At 35.6% G+C, this 18314-nt stretch overlaps 1 protein-coding gene across 40 annotated transcripts in view; it reads left to right on the forward strand.

The window, feature by feature from the left end:
- MBNL1 (muscleblind like splicing regulator 1) overlaps window positions 1-18078 on the forward strand; it is a 203428-nt gene extending 185350 nt beyond the window's left edge. For 18 of the 40 annotated variants that reach the window (XM_032629638.1, XM_032629612.1, XM_032629616.1 and 15 more), the window contains 5 exons: window positions 571-724; window positions 8144-8179; window positions 8872-8966; window positions 11996-12070; window positions 14641-18078. In XM_032629638.1, coding sequence (XP_032485529.1) covers window positions 571-724; window positions 8144-8179; window positions 8872-8966; window positions 11996-12052 — 342 coding nt within the window. In that variant the 3' untranslated portion in view covers window positions 12053-12070; window positions 14641-18078. Of the gene's footprint in view, window positions 1-570; window positions 10912-11995; window positions 12071-14640 lie in introns of all 40 variants that reach the window. The other 22 variants (XM_032629615.1, XM_032629648.1, XM_032629618.1 and 19 more) reach the window with 4 other exon arrangements.
- The last annotated feature ends 236 nt before the right edge of the window (window positions 18079-18314 follow it).

Consider the following 18314-nt stretch of genomic DNA (forward strand, 5'->3'; position numbering starts at 1 on the left):
TATATTTATGTACCTGTTTGGTTAGCATGGCTTTAGCGATAGAATTATTGACTTTTTAATACTTCTAGTTCAGTGTTTTAAGAAAAAAAAAAACTTGCATGCTCTGGGACATGTGCATGTTTAGGTAGACATGGGGGGAGGGGCAGAGTGGGACTGATTTTTATTTTACCTGTTTCGGTCACTCCGTACAATTAACTATTAACATTGCTTATACTTGTCAGTCCTCATGGAGCTCGCAGTGCAGCTTTTCTTCTTTTCCCAAATCAATGGCTTCTCCCAGAAAGCCTGAAGCATTATGGGACTTAAAACACTTTAACACATTATAACATGTGCTCTCATACTAGTGGGTTTTCCCCCCCGCCCCCAAGACAAAAATAATGCTTCCTTTAAAGCTTTTATCTTGCTTTTTTTCCCTTTAATTTTTGTTTATTGGATGTTCCCCCCTGGGTAGTTCAGTGCTCTGCTGCTTACTTGCTTGTGCCTCCTAACAATTTTAGCCCTCAACTGATTTTTCTTTTTTCTTTTTCTCTTTTTACTGGTATTTGTTTTTTATACTCATTCACTAAACAGGGAATTCCTCAAGCTGTACTTCCCCCATTACCAAAGAGGCCTGCTCTTGAAAAAACCAACGGTGCCACCGCAGTCTTTAACACTGGTATTTTCCAATACCAACAGGCTCTAGCCAACATGCAGTTACAACAGCATACAGCATTTCTCCCACCAGGTAAGGGGTTTGAGTTTATGAATAAATGAATCCGATGATCCATGTAGAGTGCTACTGGTAGAGCAGATAAACCACACCCCCAGTTGTTTTTAGCCATAGAGCAGGTGGAAGGTAAGATGGAAACTTGTCTGAGGTATCTCCTATGGTTTTCCTTAAAAACTAAGAATTTTAGCTTAATGAAAGATGGATTAGACATCATTGATGTTTTATATATTTATTTTTGTTTGTGTACTTTGGAATTGAAGTAGAATTCTTTTCTTTTTTTTTCCTCTTTCCTCTATACCGTTATATGTCTGTCAAGCTATTTTATGACCCTTTCCTGCTGTAAGACCCCTTTGCCTTCATGATTCCATAGAGTTCATTTGAATTATATGAAATGACACTTTTCAGTTTGGATTTTTATTTTTCAGCCTTTTTGTTTTCAAGGTGGAGAATAAAAAACTGACTTTGTGTTCCAGAGCTCTTAAAAAGTGCTCTTATCAGTACCAATCAGTATACGTCACTTAAAATTGTTACTCCTGAGCTAATATTGAAGTAGCCCTAAGTGCCCAGTGAAGTTTACATTTATTGTTGAGTTATACATTTGTGGTTTCAGTTGATTACAACTTAGTCAAATAAATATACTCTAGAACTATACACAAAGATACATAATTTAAAAACATAAATAATCAGAAAATTAGTTATCTAGAAATTCATTATTTTTGCTCACTCATCATTTACTTCAGAAAAATACATATTACACTTCTTGTAATCTGGAATTCAACTAACCAGAGACTCTAATCTTATTTTCCTCTTTACCTCTTAATCTTTCTAAAAAATTACCATGTGTTAAGAGATTTATTTAATACAATAATTTTATTAATTAAATTGATAAGTTTATGACTAGTTATGTATGTCAGAGATCCAGCCCCATTAGTATATTATACTATGTTAACAGTATTTACAGGGCATTACGTTCAAAATGCCATGAGGGAATGTGATAATTTCTTTTTGAATAATAAGAATAAATTATAGTCACATTAGTTTTTACTGCTAAGTACAACTTTATATACAGCGTGTCTTTGAAAACTAGCCACCCCTATGTAGAATATGTAGTAACATTCAATGAACTAGAATATTCCACTAATAGAAATAGCCTGTCCTAGAACCACAGATAAAATGATATTTACTCATGAAATAGTGTCTATCAAGTTGCAGTTTGTCCATTTTAGAACAGAAATTAAATCATTTTGATCTGTAGGGTATTTGTTGCATTCTGAGGGAAAAGTCACATTTGTTTTAAGTTTTATAAGATTAAAAAATTTCTTCTCAACGTATACAGTTTTTCAGAGATTTCCAGAAATGGATCTTTCTGCTTTCGTATAAATTACCATGCCCCTGGATTTATGCTGTCTCCAACAGATAATCTATCAATTTTTCTATAGTCAGATCAGTAGACAAAGTTTCAAGGGATTCAAACCAAGTTTCAAGTAGGTAACTGCCATAATCTCTTTGAAGAAATTAAAAATTATTTTTGTCAGTTTATTTCATTGAATAAAACATTACTACTAGAAATGACAGTTTCCCTATTTAAAAATCTAAATATAAAAACAAATCTAACTTCTTCCATAAATTATTTAAAGAAACCTAAAATAATCTGTTTTATGAAATGGGTTTTGCATCAGTTTCTCCAAAAACATTCAAATGACTGAAGATTTTTCTAAATAAGTATAATCATTAATTGCATGATATGCGTGACTCTGACTTATGACAATAGTGTCTCCCTGGAATGGTTTTTAGTCTGTGGATAGGATAGAGCAAAAGATGATAGGTAAGGTCAAGTCAGAGAAAAACAATAAATACCTCCATAAGTCAGAATCATACTTAATCTCTCTGTGCTAGAAACTAAGCATTGTTAATTTAAATAAAGTGTGTCACAATATATTGAAATATGCTGAAATTTTTAAGATGCATTTGCATTTTTATGATGAATTTGCATCAGAAATACTCTGTTCTTGATATTTGTAGTCAACATGCTATGAAATTATTGCAATAGTAATATCAAGTAAGAGTTATTTGTAACCCACTTTTAAAGAGCTTAAGCTTCAGGTTAACCTTTATTAGTCACATAATCAGAAGTAAGTACTGCCTCCATCATTCCTTAAAAATATTTTCATTGTCGGGACTTTCCCTGGCGGTCCAGTGGTTTGTACTCCACGCTTCCACTGCAGGGGGCACAGGTTCGATCCCTAGTCAGGGAACTAAGATCCTACATGCCACGCATTGCGCAGCCAAAAATAAAATTTTCGTTGTCATATGTACCTGCGTGCCAGTATGGCATTAAAAAGTTAAAACGGATAGCCCATTTATACTTCTGCCAAACCACTTTATCAGACAACCAGAAAGGAAAGAAATCTAAGGCGGAGAATATAAAACCCAAATGCCTTAAGGGCCAGGCAGGAAACGTGAATAAGTGAGCAAGAAATAAAGTACGAGCTGTGGGGTCTGGGAGGCACTGGAGAGCACAGGCCCAGTCTAAAGGGGTCGGTCAATGTTCAGACTTAGCCCTTTGCTGCCTTAGAGGATTGTCTGCCTAGTGGGTATGGTGCACTGCACACTACCCTTTGTGGTTCCATATACATCAGAGTCTTCGTGAACAAGGGGTGGTTGTGTCTGTTCCTCCCAGGGTTGGTTGTATACAAACTTGTACAACCTAATGCAGTGGCCCTGGTGTCCAGTGTTGCCAGATCTTATGATTTTTTTTCCAGATATTCTGAACATTTGGATGTTCATATGTGAAATCTCTCAATTTTGAAATATTTTCAACTAATTTAAGTTTTTACATATACTTTGAGAACTACAGAAAATCCATCCTACCACAAATTCATATGTCATCTTATGTATAACACCTGGGAGAAAAAGGTCATTTTCCAAAGTCTAGATTATTCTGCAGACATATAGAAGAATTATATGATCAGAGCATCCTATCTAACCACAGTATTATAATTTGGAAGTTATATTCTGAAGACTTCATTGGAACTGATTAGAAAAAGGAAGTCATTTATTTTTTGCAGTTTAGAGTTTTAGAGCTCTGTAGTCTGTTGCCTCAATCATAACTTCAGGGACATACAGGTCTATTTCATTGAAGTTACAATGAAGCATGGTTGGCTAAATCTTTAGAGCAGGTAACTCTGTATACAGAGTAAGTTGCTAGCAAAAGATCAGGGTTCAGTGGCAAACCAGCTAGCTAGCTAAGAAAAATTAGTATATACCATAACTTTTAAGAACAAACTGGGACTTACGTGGCCTATACCCATCTATCCATCATCCATCCATGTATGCATTCATCTATCCATTTATCCATCCATCCTTCTAACCATCTATCTATTCTTCTCTCTCACCCTACCTCCTTCCCTTCCTCTCTTTCTTCTGTTCCTTCCCTGTTTTCCATCCACCTATCCGTCTACTTATCCATTTGTCCATTCATCCATCTTTCCATTCATTCAATCAACCCCATCCCACTGCATCTCCCTCCCACCCACCCCAAGAAAGTTTTCTGGCCTTTTGTTTTCACACCGTCCATCTCACTTAAAGATAAATACAAGTAATTTGGATTAAGTTCACATTGAAGCTTTGGTGGTTTTTTTTTTTTAGATATATAGTCCTTTTTTTTTTTAACCTTCACCCTTTAAAACTAAATTCACTATTTATACAGATTATGCATAACCTAGGGTCTACTTATGTTGTAGTTGTAAATTTCACCCCTAAAATTAGAGTGTGTAAGAAATAACACTTTTATTTACATCAGATTTATTTTCCTGAACTGAAACTAAGTCCAATTCTAAACTCCAATTTCACTGTGTTGGATAGAAATATCAGGCGGCGTCACTGGGATTCCAGAACCCCATCCTCACATCTCCTCTTCTTTCTGTCTCTACTCAAATAGAGGTCCTGTGCAGTCCAGTAGTCTCAGACAGCCTACCCATTCTCCATTCCTCAGTCAGCACTGGTCACTGCTGATGTCCTCAGTGTCCATGTTTACAAGATCTCTTTTTTTTTTTTTTTTTTTTTTTTTTCGGTATGCGGGCCTCTCACTGCTGTGGCCTCTCCCGTTGCGGAGCACAGGCTCCGGACGCGCAGGCTCAGCGGCCATGGCTCACGGGCGCAGCCGCTCCGCGGCATGTGGGATCTTCCCTGACCGGGGCATGAACCCGTGTCCCCTGCGTCGGCAGGCAGACTCTCAACCACTGCGCCACCAGGGAAGCCCACAAGATCTCTTGAAGGCAGGTACTCCAGGGCTTCTATGCCTGCCTTGGGTACAAGCATCCTTGCCTGAGCCCCTTAGCCTCCCTCCCTTAGCAGCCCATTCCTTGGAAAGCCTGCTGCCTGCAGGGCTGCTGTGAAAGAACACGCCACATGCCTGACTACCCAGGGACCCTGCACACTGCCCGCCTCCTCTCCAGGGTCTGGAGGAACTTTTCTCTCTGCTCTCCTTCACAGTTTTTGCCTACATGCGATCCTCAGAAGCACACCTCTCTTCTCTCCTCCTAGCATATTGCCCTCAGTCAGTTTAGGTTTATGATTTCAGAAGACCTAAAAGTAAGTTTGCTGTAAACGGCTTCAGCTTCGCCATGCGTGGCAACACTACCAGAAATAAGGAAACAAAAGGCCAAGAAACTTTGCTGAGGGGCTGGAGTGAGAGGGGAGTTGCAGAGGGATGCGGTTGTTTTAACAGAAAGAATAGAAAACAAAGATTTCCAGCTTATCACTTTCATTATACTTAATGAAATTAATGCAGGTGGTTTACTTGAAACTTAGCATAGTGATTACAAATCTGGTTTGGAAGTTTAAATACAGCTGTACCACAGGATATAATTTCCCTATACTTTCATTTTTTTCATCTATAAAATGGGGATAATAGTAGTAATTATTTCAGAGTTGTGTTTAAGTGAGTTCTAAACATATTTGATAAAAACATTTTCTTAAAGCACTTTTATAGACAAGTCTAAGAGTCTAGAATAAAGCCTGGAATGTAGTAAGCACTGAGTTTTATTTATTATTTCCCAACTCAGTAGTGCAATAAAATAGAATTAAATTGATTGAATAGAAACAGAAATAAATTCTATGAAGCTGTTGCTTCTTTAGATATCAATTTTGAGAATAATTCAACTGATTGTGAACTTTTAGTTTGAAATGATATAAATTATTTTGAAAAGACTTTAAATCAGCTTTATACTTCTATCATAATCTACCTAAATAGGCTTGAATTACCGTATCTAAATTCAAACCTCCAACCAAATCTCCATTATAATTCTTTTTCTCTCTACTTCCTTCCTTTCTCCTTGAACTGATTTTACCTACACATACGTCTCATTTGTAACTTACCTTCCTAGTAATTTTTTCTGCACCTTCATACAGATCAATTTAAAATTTTAATATGAATATCATGTAATTAAAGTATTGCATTCCTCAGAAACACGCCATTCTGCTCTGCAAATACCTTTGTAGGGGAAATTCGAAATTGACAAATACATTCACTTAAATGTTGCCTTGTGCTGAAAACTGAAGAAAAAATTTTTAATTGGCTACTTGTACAATCATTATTAATAAATCAACCCATCTGATGTAAAGATGGATATTACGGTCATTTCAAAAGTGATTTTTTGTTTTTGGTAAGTGGGTCCTACAGCATTATGTCTTCATATTCGTGAGTTATTGCACCCTGGCTAGTATTTTCATTGCTGCCTTATGTTTATTTGCTGCAAATCCCTCTCAAAACTGTGTGCATTGGTTATAATGTTAATGAGGAAGATAACTCAAACTGAAATGCAAATCATAAATGCTTTAGAGTTTTAGAGAGATAGGGTAAATTTAACTCATTTTCAGCGTGTGCAGCCTCAATTATGCATGGGATGAAATACAATAGGCAAATTGCAGCATAATAATAAATAATAAATTTAAAACCTATAACCTGTACAGTCTTTAAAACGACTGTTTATCAAATTGCACATTATTCTTTTTCATTCATCTTTTCATCCTCTCTTTCTCAGTCTTCCCACCCCACTATTATGGGATAATGATTTCATAAGATCTAGAGTATTAAATTTTGCTTGCTCTACTGTCTCAAATTACCGTCTTTGTTATTACTGGTTTGTTTTTGTTGTCTTTCACAAGTCTTTGACTCAGTAGTGGTAGCAAATGACAGAGATCTTCAAGTGTCTTAAATAATGCCTAGCAATGTAATAGTACTCCACCTGAGAGGATGCCTCCCTAGCTCCATTACCTAGTTTAATCACTGATCATTGTGCCCACCATCTAATTGTGATAACAGTCTAATTGCAGCTGTTACAAGGATGCCAGTTAAGTAATCTGTGCTTCTCAATGGCAGCTTTGTTTTATAGGGCCATCTCTGACAAGAGGAAATTGGCAGATATTTTTCTAACAAATGTTCATCCCAGATGCTGCTAGTATTTAAATAGGACGCACCAAGATTCAGATAGAAACATAAAATCATTTGATATTTTAAAACCTAGAAGTCTAAACTAATCTCATAGAAAGAACAGTAATTCAGTATGTGGGAAAGGGCCCTGTACTTGGTAAAATAAGTTAGATTTTTCAATGTTTATATGTCAAAGAGAACAGGGACTATATGCGTAATATTTATTTTAACGCCATGGTGGAGCCATTGTGAACATCAGTGCTAACACCCCATATGCAATGTATATATCTTCATTATCTCCCATTCAGGGTTTTTACTGAAATCTAATCAACCATTTTTTGGATGTGAAATTTTGTAGAACACTTGCTATTCCAAGAAGTCCTGAGGGTCTAAACCAGCAGTGAAAACCAGTCTGTTTCCTCCCAATAAAATTCCTGTATGAATGATCACAACCCCTTCCATGCCTGTGTTGTTGTCGCTATAGTGAACAGGGAAATAAATAAGACCAAAGGAATGAAAATGAATGTTTTGGTTTCATTACATCGTTAAGTCAGTTTTGTGCGTTGAATTATTTAGCATCTTAATAATAAATTTCCCTAATGATTTAACATGTGCTCAGTTCCTAGGTTAAAGTCAGAAATAGCAGAGCTACCAGATGGCTAGTAACCAGATTAAAACAAAACAAATTGCAGTATTATTTTTAAAAGAATTAAGCAGGTTTCAGTTTTTTTCAAAATACTTTTATTTGTAGGCAGCAATTAGGAGAAACAACGTGTACCAGCACACAGTTAAACTGGCTTTTATTCTTCACTTGAGACTAGTTCTAATTGATCACTATGCTGTTGTATGATTTGATTGTGCTGACAGTTACATGCCACTGTTCCCATAATAACAATTTTTCTTCTTTGTTCAAATGAATTTCCTAATTACACGTGTGATGGGATGTTTTAATTCTTTTCCCTTTTCAAATCCACCTTCCTGTTGCAATGCATGATGGGCAGGCTCAATATTGTGCATGACACCCGCTACAAGTGTTGGTAGGTGCCAGCTTTGTTTCTTGATTATCTTAAACCTATGGTGCACCTCACAGCCCCTCAAAATCCACTGCTAAGTTTAACTTATATCTATTGGGCAAGTCCATTTCCTTTTTACTAACACCTGTCAATTAAATGCCATTTTCTTTTTAATTGACATGGACTCACATAAATGTTTTCTTTACACACAAGTTTCCTTTAGTCACCTTTAGTGGATTTTGATTGGACTATGAGTTCTGGTGTGTAAGAAAAAAAAAAACTATCTCATAAAAGTAATATATTGTATATTTTTACAATAGTAAATAAGAAAACATACTTTTATTCAAACAGATAATTGTATATATGAAGTAAATACCTGTATTTTGACTTAGATTTTGAATGTCTGACTATGAACACTATATAAAATTCTTGTTTTTGACTTAGCAAATTAAGCCTGTTTGTGTCAATTTTCTTGATTTGATGGTAACAAGCTTTTTTTCCCCTTTTTTTTTCTCTTTCATCCCCCTTCCCCTTCTCTCCTTGGAATGTTGTCCTGCTTTGCGCTGTGATTGCATGTCACTCACTGGTGATGATGCCCCGTCACACGGCTTGTTGCTGTGATAAATACCATGCCCAATTATCTCCTCCATGTTGCCATGGTTTCCATATTGCTACACTCTTCTGTATGTTTGCTTATATGATTTTCCCTCCGAAAGTTCCCATGGTGCACGGTGCTACGCCAGCCACTGTGTCCGCAGCAACAACATCTGCCACAAGTGTTCCCTTCGCTGCAACCGCCACAGCCAACCAGGTTTGCTAATTTACAGCTTTGTTTCTTAAAAACCAACTCTCGTAGGGCTCAGTCCGACAGCCCTGACGCACGTGGATTTCCCGCTGAGGTCCGTGGGAGTCGCGTGTCTGTGAGGGCTGTAGAGGGTGCTTTAAGAGCATGGGGTTTCAAAGATACCTCTTGTTGGCCTACACATTCTCTCTGATGAGCGGCAGAATGCTTTTATGCCATTTATAAGTGCTCCAAAGTTGTCGCGGCTCCATTTCTAAAGCTACTAAAATGATATTTACACAAGCAATTCTCAGTTGGGCTCAATCCATCACGCAGGTGTTTTGACCAATCGAAATTATATAGGGTAGTGTATACAGGTGTTGAACTACAATGCGGCACACCTGAAACTTAACCATTTTTAAAATACAGGTGATTTTAAGGGTTTTGTTATAAGCATTTGATGCATACAAGTTCTTAGTTCTTGCCCAAATTCTTCATAAAAAGCAAAATATTTAAATGTTTTATCTATGCCACAAATGACCACTCTTGTAAATAGAGTTTGTTATATAGTTTTATTCAATAAGCAGATTGCGTATTCAAAATAAGTTAAATTTGTGTCCAAGTTTTGATTCTCAGTGATTTAAGGGAAAAAATAAAATTCCTAAGTGCTCTTACTTCTGTAACTACTCAGCATAAACGTTGGAGGGTTATGAAGGAAAAAAAAAAAGGCATCCAGTACGGCAAATTGAGTCATTCTATGTTCCATACAAGTTTATGGAGTGACAGATACACAGGATATTTTTAAGTGGAAGGAATCTGTTTCAGAAATTTAAACTTTATGATGTGATTGTTCAAAAGAAATTGATTATTAAAATACTTACATTTTAAAATTTGCATGGATTCAACCAGCGTTTTCTGCTCCTATTTAAAATTATGTTCTAGAAAGTACTGGTTGAATCAAAGTCAAATTTATGTAAAGTAGGTTTTGGCTTGAATATATAGATATGTTTGTTACGAAAGTAAAGTTCAGTAGGGTTAATAGCGTATGAAAAAATCTAGAGGCAAATCAAATTTCAGATAACCCCCAGACCAAGGTTAAATGTAGCCAAATGGTTCTCAGAAGAACCAGTATCAGATGGGAATCAACATGTTGCCCCTCTGGGAAAAGAAGAGCCATTAAGTACCGTCCGAATTCGCAGTTATTGCCGTAAGGAGTAGCCACCCTTGTGTCTGTAGTGCACCGTGTACTGTTGAAGAAGAACTGTAAGCTATTAGTAGAGCCATTAAAAACAACTTTCACAAGCAGCATGCCAAAATGGATGTATTTTAAAGTTTCAGACAAGCTTTAAACATTTCTTGGCGAAGAATCGTTAGTTTTTACGAAGCTTGTCAAAATAGCCCTGGATTTACGCTAACACATCAGACTCATTTACAAGAATGCTAGATTGTGCATATGTGGCATGTTAGTAAGTAATCTATGGTAGAAATTTCTTAATGGATTCAATGCAGTCCGTTTATGGTGCAGATTAATGATGTTGAACTCTCTTGTGTGTACCATGGATGACTATAGAATTGCTGGTGTAAGCAGAAGTACAGCAAAGCAAATTTCAACACGCCCTGGCCACCTTGGTCGTAGGGGACACTTTACTTTTCGCATTGTGCTGTGACCATTTCATGCATAATCTTGGGTCTTCATACTGTTTCACGACCAAAAGAAAGAAAAGGGAATGGATATATATATACACACATATATTATATCTACATATACATACATATGTATATGCCTACAGTACAGTAGCAATGCTGGAAATAGCTGATGCCACAAAATGCAGCCTGCGTGCATGCAGAAGTTTATAGCTGGCCCTTCATCTGCATCGATTGGTGTTGAAGGTCCTTGGTATGTTTCGACAGCCCCATCCTTGATGCTTCTACACTGTTGGGTGCAACATCCTGTCCTGCAGCAGCAGGAAAAATGGTATGAGAAGCTTCATTATGCTTGGAGCACATTTTCGTGCCATTTGCCAATGCTGTAAAATTGTGTGAAGATATCATCTGAGAAATGGAAATAAAATAGAGACATAATTAATTTACACTCCAGACTGTGGACTGTAATATGTTGAGTTGGTCTAGGACAACTAAATCGAAACAACAACAAAAATGCCTTCATGTATGTGATTTTACTATTCTCCCATCAACCGTGCCGAAATGGGATTCGGGCCATTTTAGAGATGAGGAAACCTAAGCATAGAGTAAGTGCTTTGCTCAAGGTTACACACCGGGAAATGGATCCACTAGTGTTAGAAGCCGTGCCTTCATTCCTCTGATTGTCTTCATCTATAGGATAGATGTCATACATCCATCTCCCAGGATAGCAGTCATACTTCTGGGTTGGAGGAGAATCAGGCTACAAACTGGAAGATCTTGGCTTTTGGGATGATTGAAACAAGTCACCTCTATATTCCTTATTGTATTTCCTTATGGTATCTTCTCTCAAGTTTTGTAATTCTCTTGCCCATTTAAAGTACAATAAAATGTGCAATTGGGATTCAGAAATAGGTTCTGAAGTAGATGTAACACCGTTATCCAGTTCTTTTGAAATACTCCTTTATAATTCTTACCTGGTACTTTTAACTTGGAAAAAAAGTTAGACACCATCAGTTGAATGAAAATGTAGAAACTGCTTGCACAAAAATAGGCAAGACATTTCTTACTTTACTTTTTGGATTACTGAATAACTGAAACCACAGGTGTGTGTGTGTGTAGGCCAACAAAAAGGGCTTCTTTCAATTACTACTCTGCATGAATTTTTGATAGTTTTACTTCTCTTCCTAAAAACTGATAACATTTATAGAATAGTATTTAACACAAAGATTTTTAAAACTGAGTTGCTACTTTGGCATTAAGTTTACATTAACTTACTGTTATGTTGACCAGATAAGGACTGTCACCTCACAGCTGAATTTCACTTTTCTTAAAAAATTTAATATTAAAATGTTTTCATCTCTTGGTTGTTGGCTTGCTTGCATGGATCATTCATTAAATAATTTTTTATTTGCTAGATACCCATAATATCTGCCGAACATCTGACTAGCCACAAGTATGTTACCCAGATGTAGAATTTTCATCACTACACAGTAAGTTCATTGTGTAATATAGAGTGTATATCCGTGATAGTTTTTTTTTTTTTTTTTAAGATAACAATTGTGTAATGCACTTAAAAAAATTTTACAAAATTTCAAAGAAAGTATTTATATAGAGCTCACAATTTTATCTTAGATGGGTTATGAGGAATTTTATCATGTGAATTCATAATAAATATGTTGATGTCACTTAAATATGTGTAATACTTAGGTTAGGATATATTAATTTTGTTTTTGTTTCATATTAGAAATAAACACAATAGTGAAGAAAAAAGGCAACTTAAAACTAAATAGAAGGCATAGATCAGAGGCTGGCAAACTTTTTCTTGAAAGATGAGATAAATATTTTTGGCTGTGTGGGCCACAGGGTTTGTGTTACAGCTGCTCCACTCTGCCACTGTCGCACAAAAGCAGCCAGAGACAATGTGTAAACTAAAAGGTGTGCTGTGTCCCAATAAAACTTTATTTACAGCAGGCAGCAGGCCAGATTTGGCTCACAGGCAGTAGTTTGCTGATCCCTGGTGTAGGTCAGCATTTATTTTATTCAAAAATTGCTTTGCTAAATCCTAAATGAGAACATGTACCCACTTTACCCCGTGCTTCGCCACACACAGGGTCATTAGAATATGAAGAGTCTGCTTTAAATAAATATATTCACACACGGACGTATGTGCACGTGTACATACACACACACACATCTATATATCCAGGTAAACTTTAGGTACTTCAGAATAGTCACCCTGGAGGATCATATAATTCTAAAGATGTTGTTGTTTCTCAAATGATTTGAAAGTCTTGTGGTTTACTTTCAGACACATTGACTTAGATACTTGCAAAGACGACCATTTTTCATCCATAGAGCATATGTTTTATTCAGTATGCATGTGTTCAAGTTATCTACATGCTCAGAAGTGTATTAGTATCTATTTTTATATTTAGAAAGAGCCGTAATGCTTAAAACTGAGTCTCGTAAATAAGATGGGTGATCATTCTTTGTTGCTTCCTTTCATTCATTTATCTGTTCATTAACATATTTACAAATGATTTTTTGGTGCTACTGTGTGTTAATTACCAGGTCGGGGGAAATAAAGATGAGTAGATAATGAGATAATGATGTAACTTTCAGCACTCTACATTAAAATAAGAGAGGTGTGAACACATCTCTCTTGGAGCAAAGATGAGGGAGCGGCTCTTCCTAACAGAGTCAGAAATTAAGTGAATTTGGACAATCAAGATTGTTACAGAGTGAAGGGAGATGTCAGGGCCTTACAGAAGAAGGGACAGAGGTGTTGAGTCAGGAGATGGGGCAGTTCAGAGGCCCTTGAGCATAGCAACAGCTGGTCAAAGGGTGAACCCATGTAGGAGAAGTGTATAGATGAAATCTGAGAGCTGTCTAAGAAAGAAATAGACTCAATCTGAGAAGTACTATCAGAGACATGCTGCAATCCTGAATTAAATGACTGAAACTGATTTTTGTGTTTCATAAGCTCTCTCAATGCAGTTCTGATGATGTTTATTATTCTGAGCAACAGCCACATTTTGAATAAGCACGTCGCTTTGCAGTATGTAGGTTTGGAAATAGAGTTGTCTTTTTGACACGTTAAAAAAAAAAAACTGTTTCAAGCTTTTATAGTCAGTTGGGTGTGTTTGATATGTGTATCTGTAACTACGTTCTATTTCTTCGCAATAATCCAGGTTGAAAAAAAATGAGATAGCAAATGGCCGTAAGTTCATCAATTAGCAAAACGGTGGATTTGTGTGTATTGAAACTTAGGCTCTTTAATGTTCTGTTTAACAAATGATGACTCATTTTCATGAGGAGTTACAATATTTAAACTGGTTTTTGAGTGCAGCAAAAGTGTGATTTCTTTCATTCTCTAGGTTGTGTGCTAAAGCACATTTTAATACGTAAAGATTCTCTGGGAACGAATTTCACGTAAAAACTGGAACCAAGCTCACAGGTGCATTGTAATAGCAGTTCAACCGTAATTTGTCAGGAGCATATGGAACAATTTTTATTTTCTTGCCTTTAGTGGGAAAAATCCAAACTTTATCCAAAACAGTCATGTAGAGTATCGTTCTTTTATTTTTTTCCAAACACATACTGTGCTAATCAAGCACCCGAAGAGAGCACATTGTGTTTAACAGGATTGTTGCATGGATTTTAATTTCGTGGGCCAAATCATTACTCTTGAAACCTATTAACCTTTAGAAGTAAAATGAGTTGTAAGTTCTGCCCCACAATGACCGTGGTAAAAAGAGCTCTACTACATTATGCCCCTTGATTCTACAAATGTATTTTATACTTTGAGCTTGGTGTTGGGTGATATTTGTTCAGAGTCTACAGTTTTATTAAGCTGTGCATGTCATTTTATTCTCGAAGAAATGATAAACAAATTTAGATCCTGGGTACTTGTGAAGTGTTTTTTGTTTTTACATGAAGATACAATATACATGCGTTCACTCTTTAAACCAAGAAATACAGTTTTCATGTTGAATGCATGTTGGAAACTGCTGTTAGATATTGGCTGTTTTAATGAAGATTATCTCTTTTTCCCTTGCAGATCATGCTAAAGAGGAAAGGACAGTGTGCTTGGTTAGAGTAAAGGACGAGGTCATTAGCCATAGTGTATATACCGTCAAGCAACACACACAAAAACCCCTCAGCCACAAGACATCCGCATATTGCATGTTAACCAGAAGACAAGACAACATGGAAATCCACTGCACACTGTTGCCTATACACTTTGTACATTTAATTGATATTTGTGCTGAGGTGATATTCCTGTCTAAAAGAACAACATTGTCTTTCTTTTCTAGCACAGAGTGATGCATTCAAATATGCAGACCTAATTAGTTTCCTATATATTCATGCCATCTTGAAAAGACAGACTATGGTGTAACCATGATTCTATTATGTATTGGTACGTCTGTAGACCAAGATATAATTTTTTAAAAATAAGTTTATTTCTTTCAAGGTTTACAAATAACAAAGGTGCACCTTGTATTTAAAATTGCCATTATAGATGAGAGCGTGCATGCACAGTCATTTTTGTTTAAGAGTAATATTTTTAATGTAGTAGATTTTAAGATGTGGTGAGGGAGGGATCTGACAGAGATGAATGTGCCAAGCAAAACCACAACTGTGTATCTTTTAAAGCACATCATGGCTTTAAGTACCATGTTGTTAAGGATTCTCATGAAGTGCCATAGACTGTACATCAAATTAGAGTATTATTTCTTCAGTGTTATTGTTTTCGGAGCCACATTTTGTTGCTTATTTGCTAGTACTAATCAGTCAAAGGGCACCATTCTTTTTTTTTTTTTTCCTTTTTTTTTTTTTGGAAACCAAAGCTGTCTCAGAAATGGCCGATTTAACTTTACCGTAACAAAATAGACAGCACAATACAAACTCTCTCAATACAGATAAACTCACACATACTGGAGATATATATAATAGATATATATATATAAAATTATTTTAATGCATTGTAGTGTAATATTTATGCATACTATACTGTATAACATGTTATTCAAAAGGGATATGCCATTTCTGAGACACGATAACAAAAAAAAAGTTGGAGGAAATTATTTTGCTTCTATTTATAGCTCTGTCAAAAGTCAGAAGACTCTAAATGCTTTGCAAAAATGGTTTCACATTTGCTTAAATGCTTCATCACAGTCACATTTAAAATAGTGACTCTAAACAAAGAAGAAAGCAGCACTCATCAGATGCATGATAAACCAAAATATGAAAATGGGAAATGTTTAATTAACCTAGTCACTGGGTGGGTTAAGTACATGGGTGAATTTTATATGTGATTTGTTTTGTTTTGTTCAGATTTACTGCTTATAGCCTTAGAAAGCCTTTTACAAAATTAAAAAAAAAAATAGATGTGCATTCAGTTTTTAAGAATGGATTCATCCAAAGGAATTCCTTTTTTGTGGTTTGGATGTTGCAGCTAGTAAAGGATATTTTTGCTCTGTTCAGCAGTTCTAAAAATTGCTGAAGTAGGGGCCAGGTCACTGGTAGTTCTAGTATGGAATGGGAGAAGTGAAAGTTCAGTTCTAGAACTTTCCATACTTCCAAGTTTACTGCAAGTTTTTATGCTTGAGAGAGATGCTTTCTAATATAAGACTGATGTGTTGATTTTACTGATTGTACTGTACATCTATTAAAGCCTTAGATTATTACATTACGGGTTGGAACCCATACCAATGTAATTTCAATCGTGTTAAGAGAGTAATGGTGACTCCATATGTTATTGTAGTTAGTTACATTATAGAATATTACTTATTTTTCTTGTTAAAATGTAGTTTTTCATTTCCTACATTTATTAGATTTCATTTTCTATTAACAATTGAATACCATTTCAGTTTATAGACTCTTGTTTTATTAGATTTTACCGATGAATTTTTCAAAATACAAAAAAAAAAATTAAAGTAGTTTTTCCTTCATAACATACTCAGTTTTGAATTACATGTAGTGTCATATGAATATTCGTATTATTGTTAACTAAATGATTTATATTTTACTGATTTAATATTAAAGTGTAAGAATGTCAGTCATTGTTAGTTCTTGTCTAGTTTTCATTAAAAGAACAAAGATCTTTTATATGGATATCTTATAAATATATAATCATTGCTAAGTAAGAAGTTAAGTTGTTGCTATCGCAACAATCCTGGCAGACAATTGAGTAATATTTTGATGATTTATTTTGTTTGTAATTAGTTATTATAAGAAGATCTAGATCCTAGATATTAGAATAAAATTTATTTTCTACTGTATCCATTTCAAATGTTAAAGTATTGTTTAATATTTTTGAAATCCCTGAATATCAGGCCTTGTTATAAATAAGCTGCGTAATCAATAAATAGAACAAGGGACTTTTTGTTGATAATCCAAATACTCAAAGTTTACGTAATGAGAATTACAGCGTGTGTGCAAACTCCTGAGGGTTGATTATGCTGCAGTTTTTAGCATGTTGGAACGTCTAGAGAGAAGGTTGACTTTTTGCACTTCTGTATATAGTCAAAAGAGAGAAACCTGTATAATAGTAAGATCTTATTTTGAATAAAAACGTCTATAATTACAAGGAGTTTTGTTAAGGCTAATACAACGACAGACTGAGCAAAATTGCTTGCAAAAGTGGCACAGAGTTAGCACTCCATACCCCTTCAAACATGTTGCTTTGCTTTTTGTGGACAGCTTGTAGTTTGCCAGGATTTTTTCAGCTGGAAAGATAGGCCATCCTTCCGAGATCTCATGACTGACAAAAACTCCATTGGGCCAAATCTGCCTGAAGATCATTACCAAAACTAGCAGGTACTTCAACCATTAAGGTGAAATCATGGATCAAATATTCCTTACATTTTTCAAAACTACTGCATGTTTAAAACTTCAACAAAACAAAAAAGAGACAGAACTATACTAAGGACATATACTATTCAAATCAGTTTCTGCCAATTTCAGTGGTTTATTGTTCACAAAAAAAAAAAAAAAAGAAAAAAATCTTCAAAACAAGTATTGACTTTCACAAAATTTCAACCATAAACAGGCAAACCAAACAGCACACAGTAGCTATAGTTGTTACGTGATTGTTTTTTAATTGCTGTAGGATCCTGTTCTTTCAGCAGGTGAAAAAGATAAAACACAGTTCAAATTTCATGGTTTTAATTTTCAACTCAGAAGCACTCAAAAACGCAAATGTGATAATGGGCACGTGTTTAATGAATTAGTGTATCCAGCCTTCACTCCAGCTGGTTATGGTGTTGCACTTATCAGCAACCCTACGCTTTCATCTGCTGAAAGGACAGATGTGCTTGGTTTTACTATTATGTAATCACAACTTACTTTCTGCTTGTAGTTGCTTAAAATTATGTATTTTGTCTTGGGCTGCAATTTGTTTTATGCTTATTTTATTATTACTGCAGTAGTTGACTTTGCTGTATGGAAAAATAAAGTGAAATTGCCCTAATAAAACTTCTCTTTCTTAAGTATATTTGTGTATCTGAGATTGAAGAGTAAATTATTTTTGTGCGTTTCAAGCATCCATGCATGTCTGTCTTGACGAACATAATGATGTAGAAATTCAATATAAGGTGTTAACTGATGGCAGGTAAGGCACTGACTATCTTCCCCACTAGCCTCTCAGACCAAGAGGGAGAATCTGAATCGTGATGTATTGCCGCCCACTGCCCAGTGTTCTCTGAAAAATCCCGTCCTCCTTTCCTCTGA

Source organism: Phocoena sinus, chromosome 4 (assembly GCF_008692025.1).
Source record: "Phocoena sinus isolate mPhoSin1 chromosome 4, mPhoSin1.pri, whole genome shotgun sequence".
NCBI classification, from domain to species: Eukaryota; Metazoa; Chordata; class Mammalia; order Artiodactyla; family Phocoenidae; genus Phocoena; species Phocoena sinus.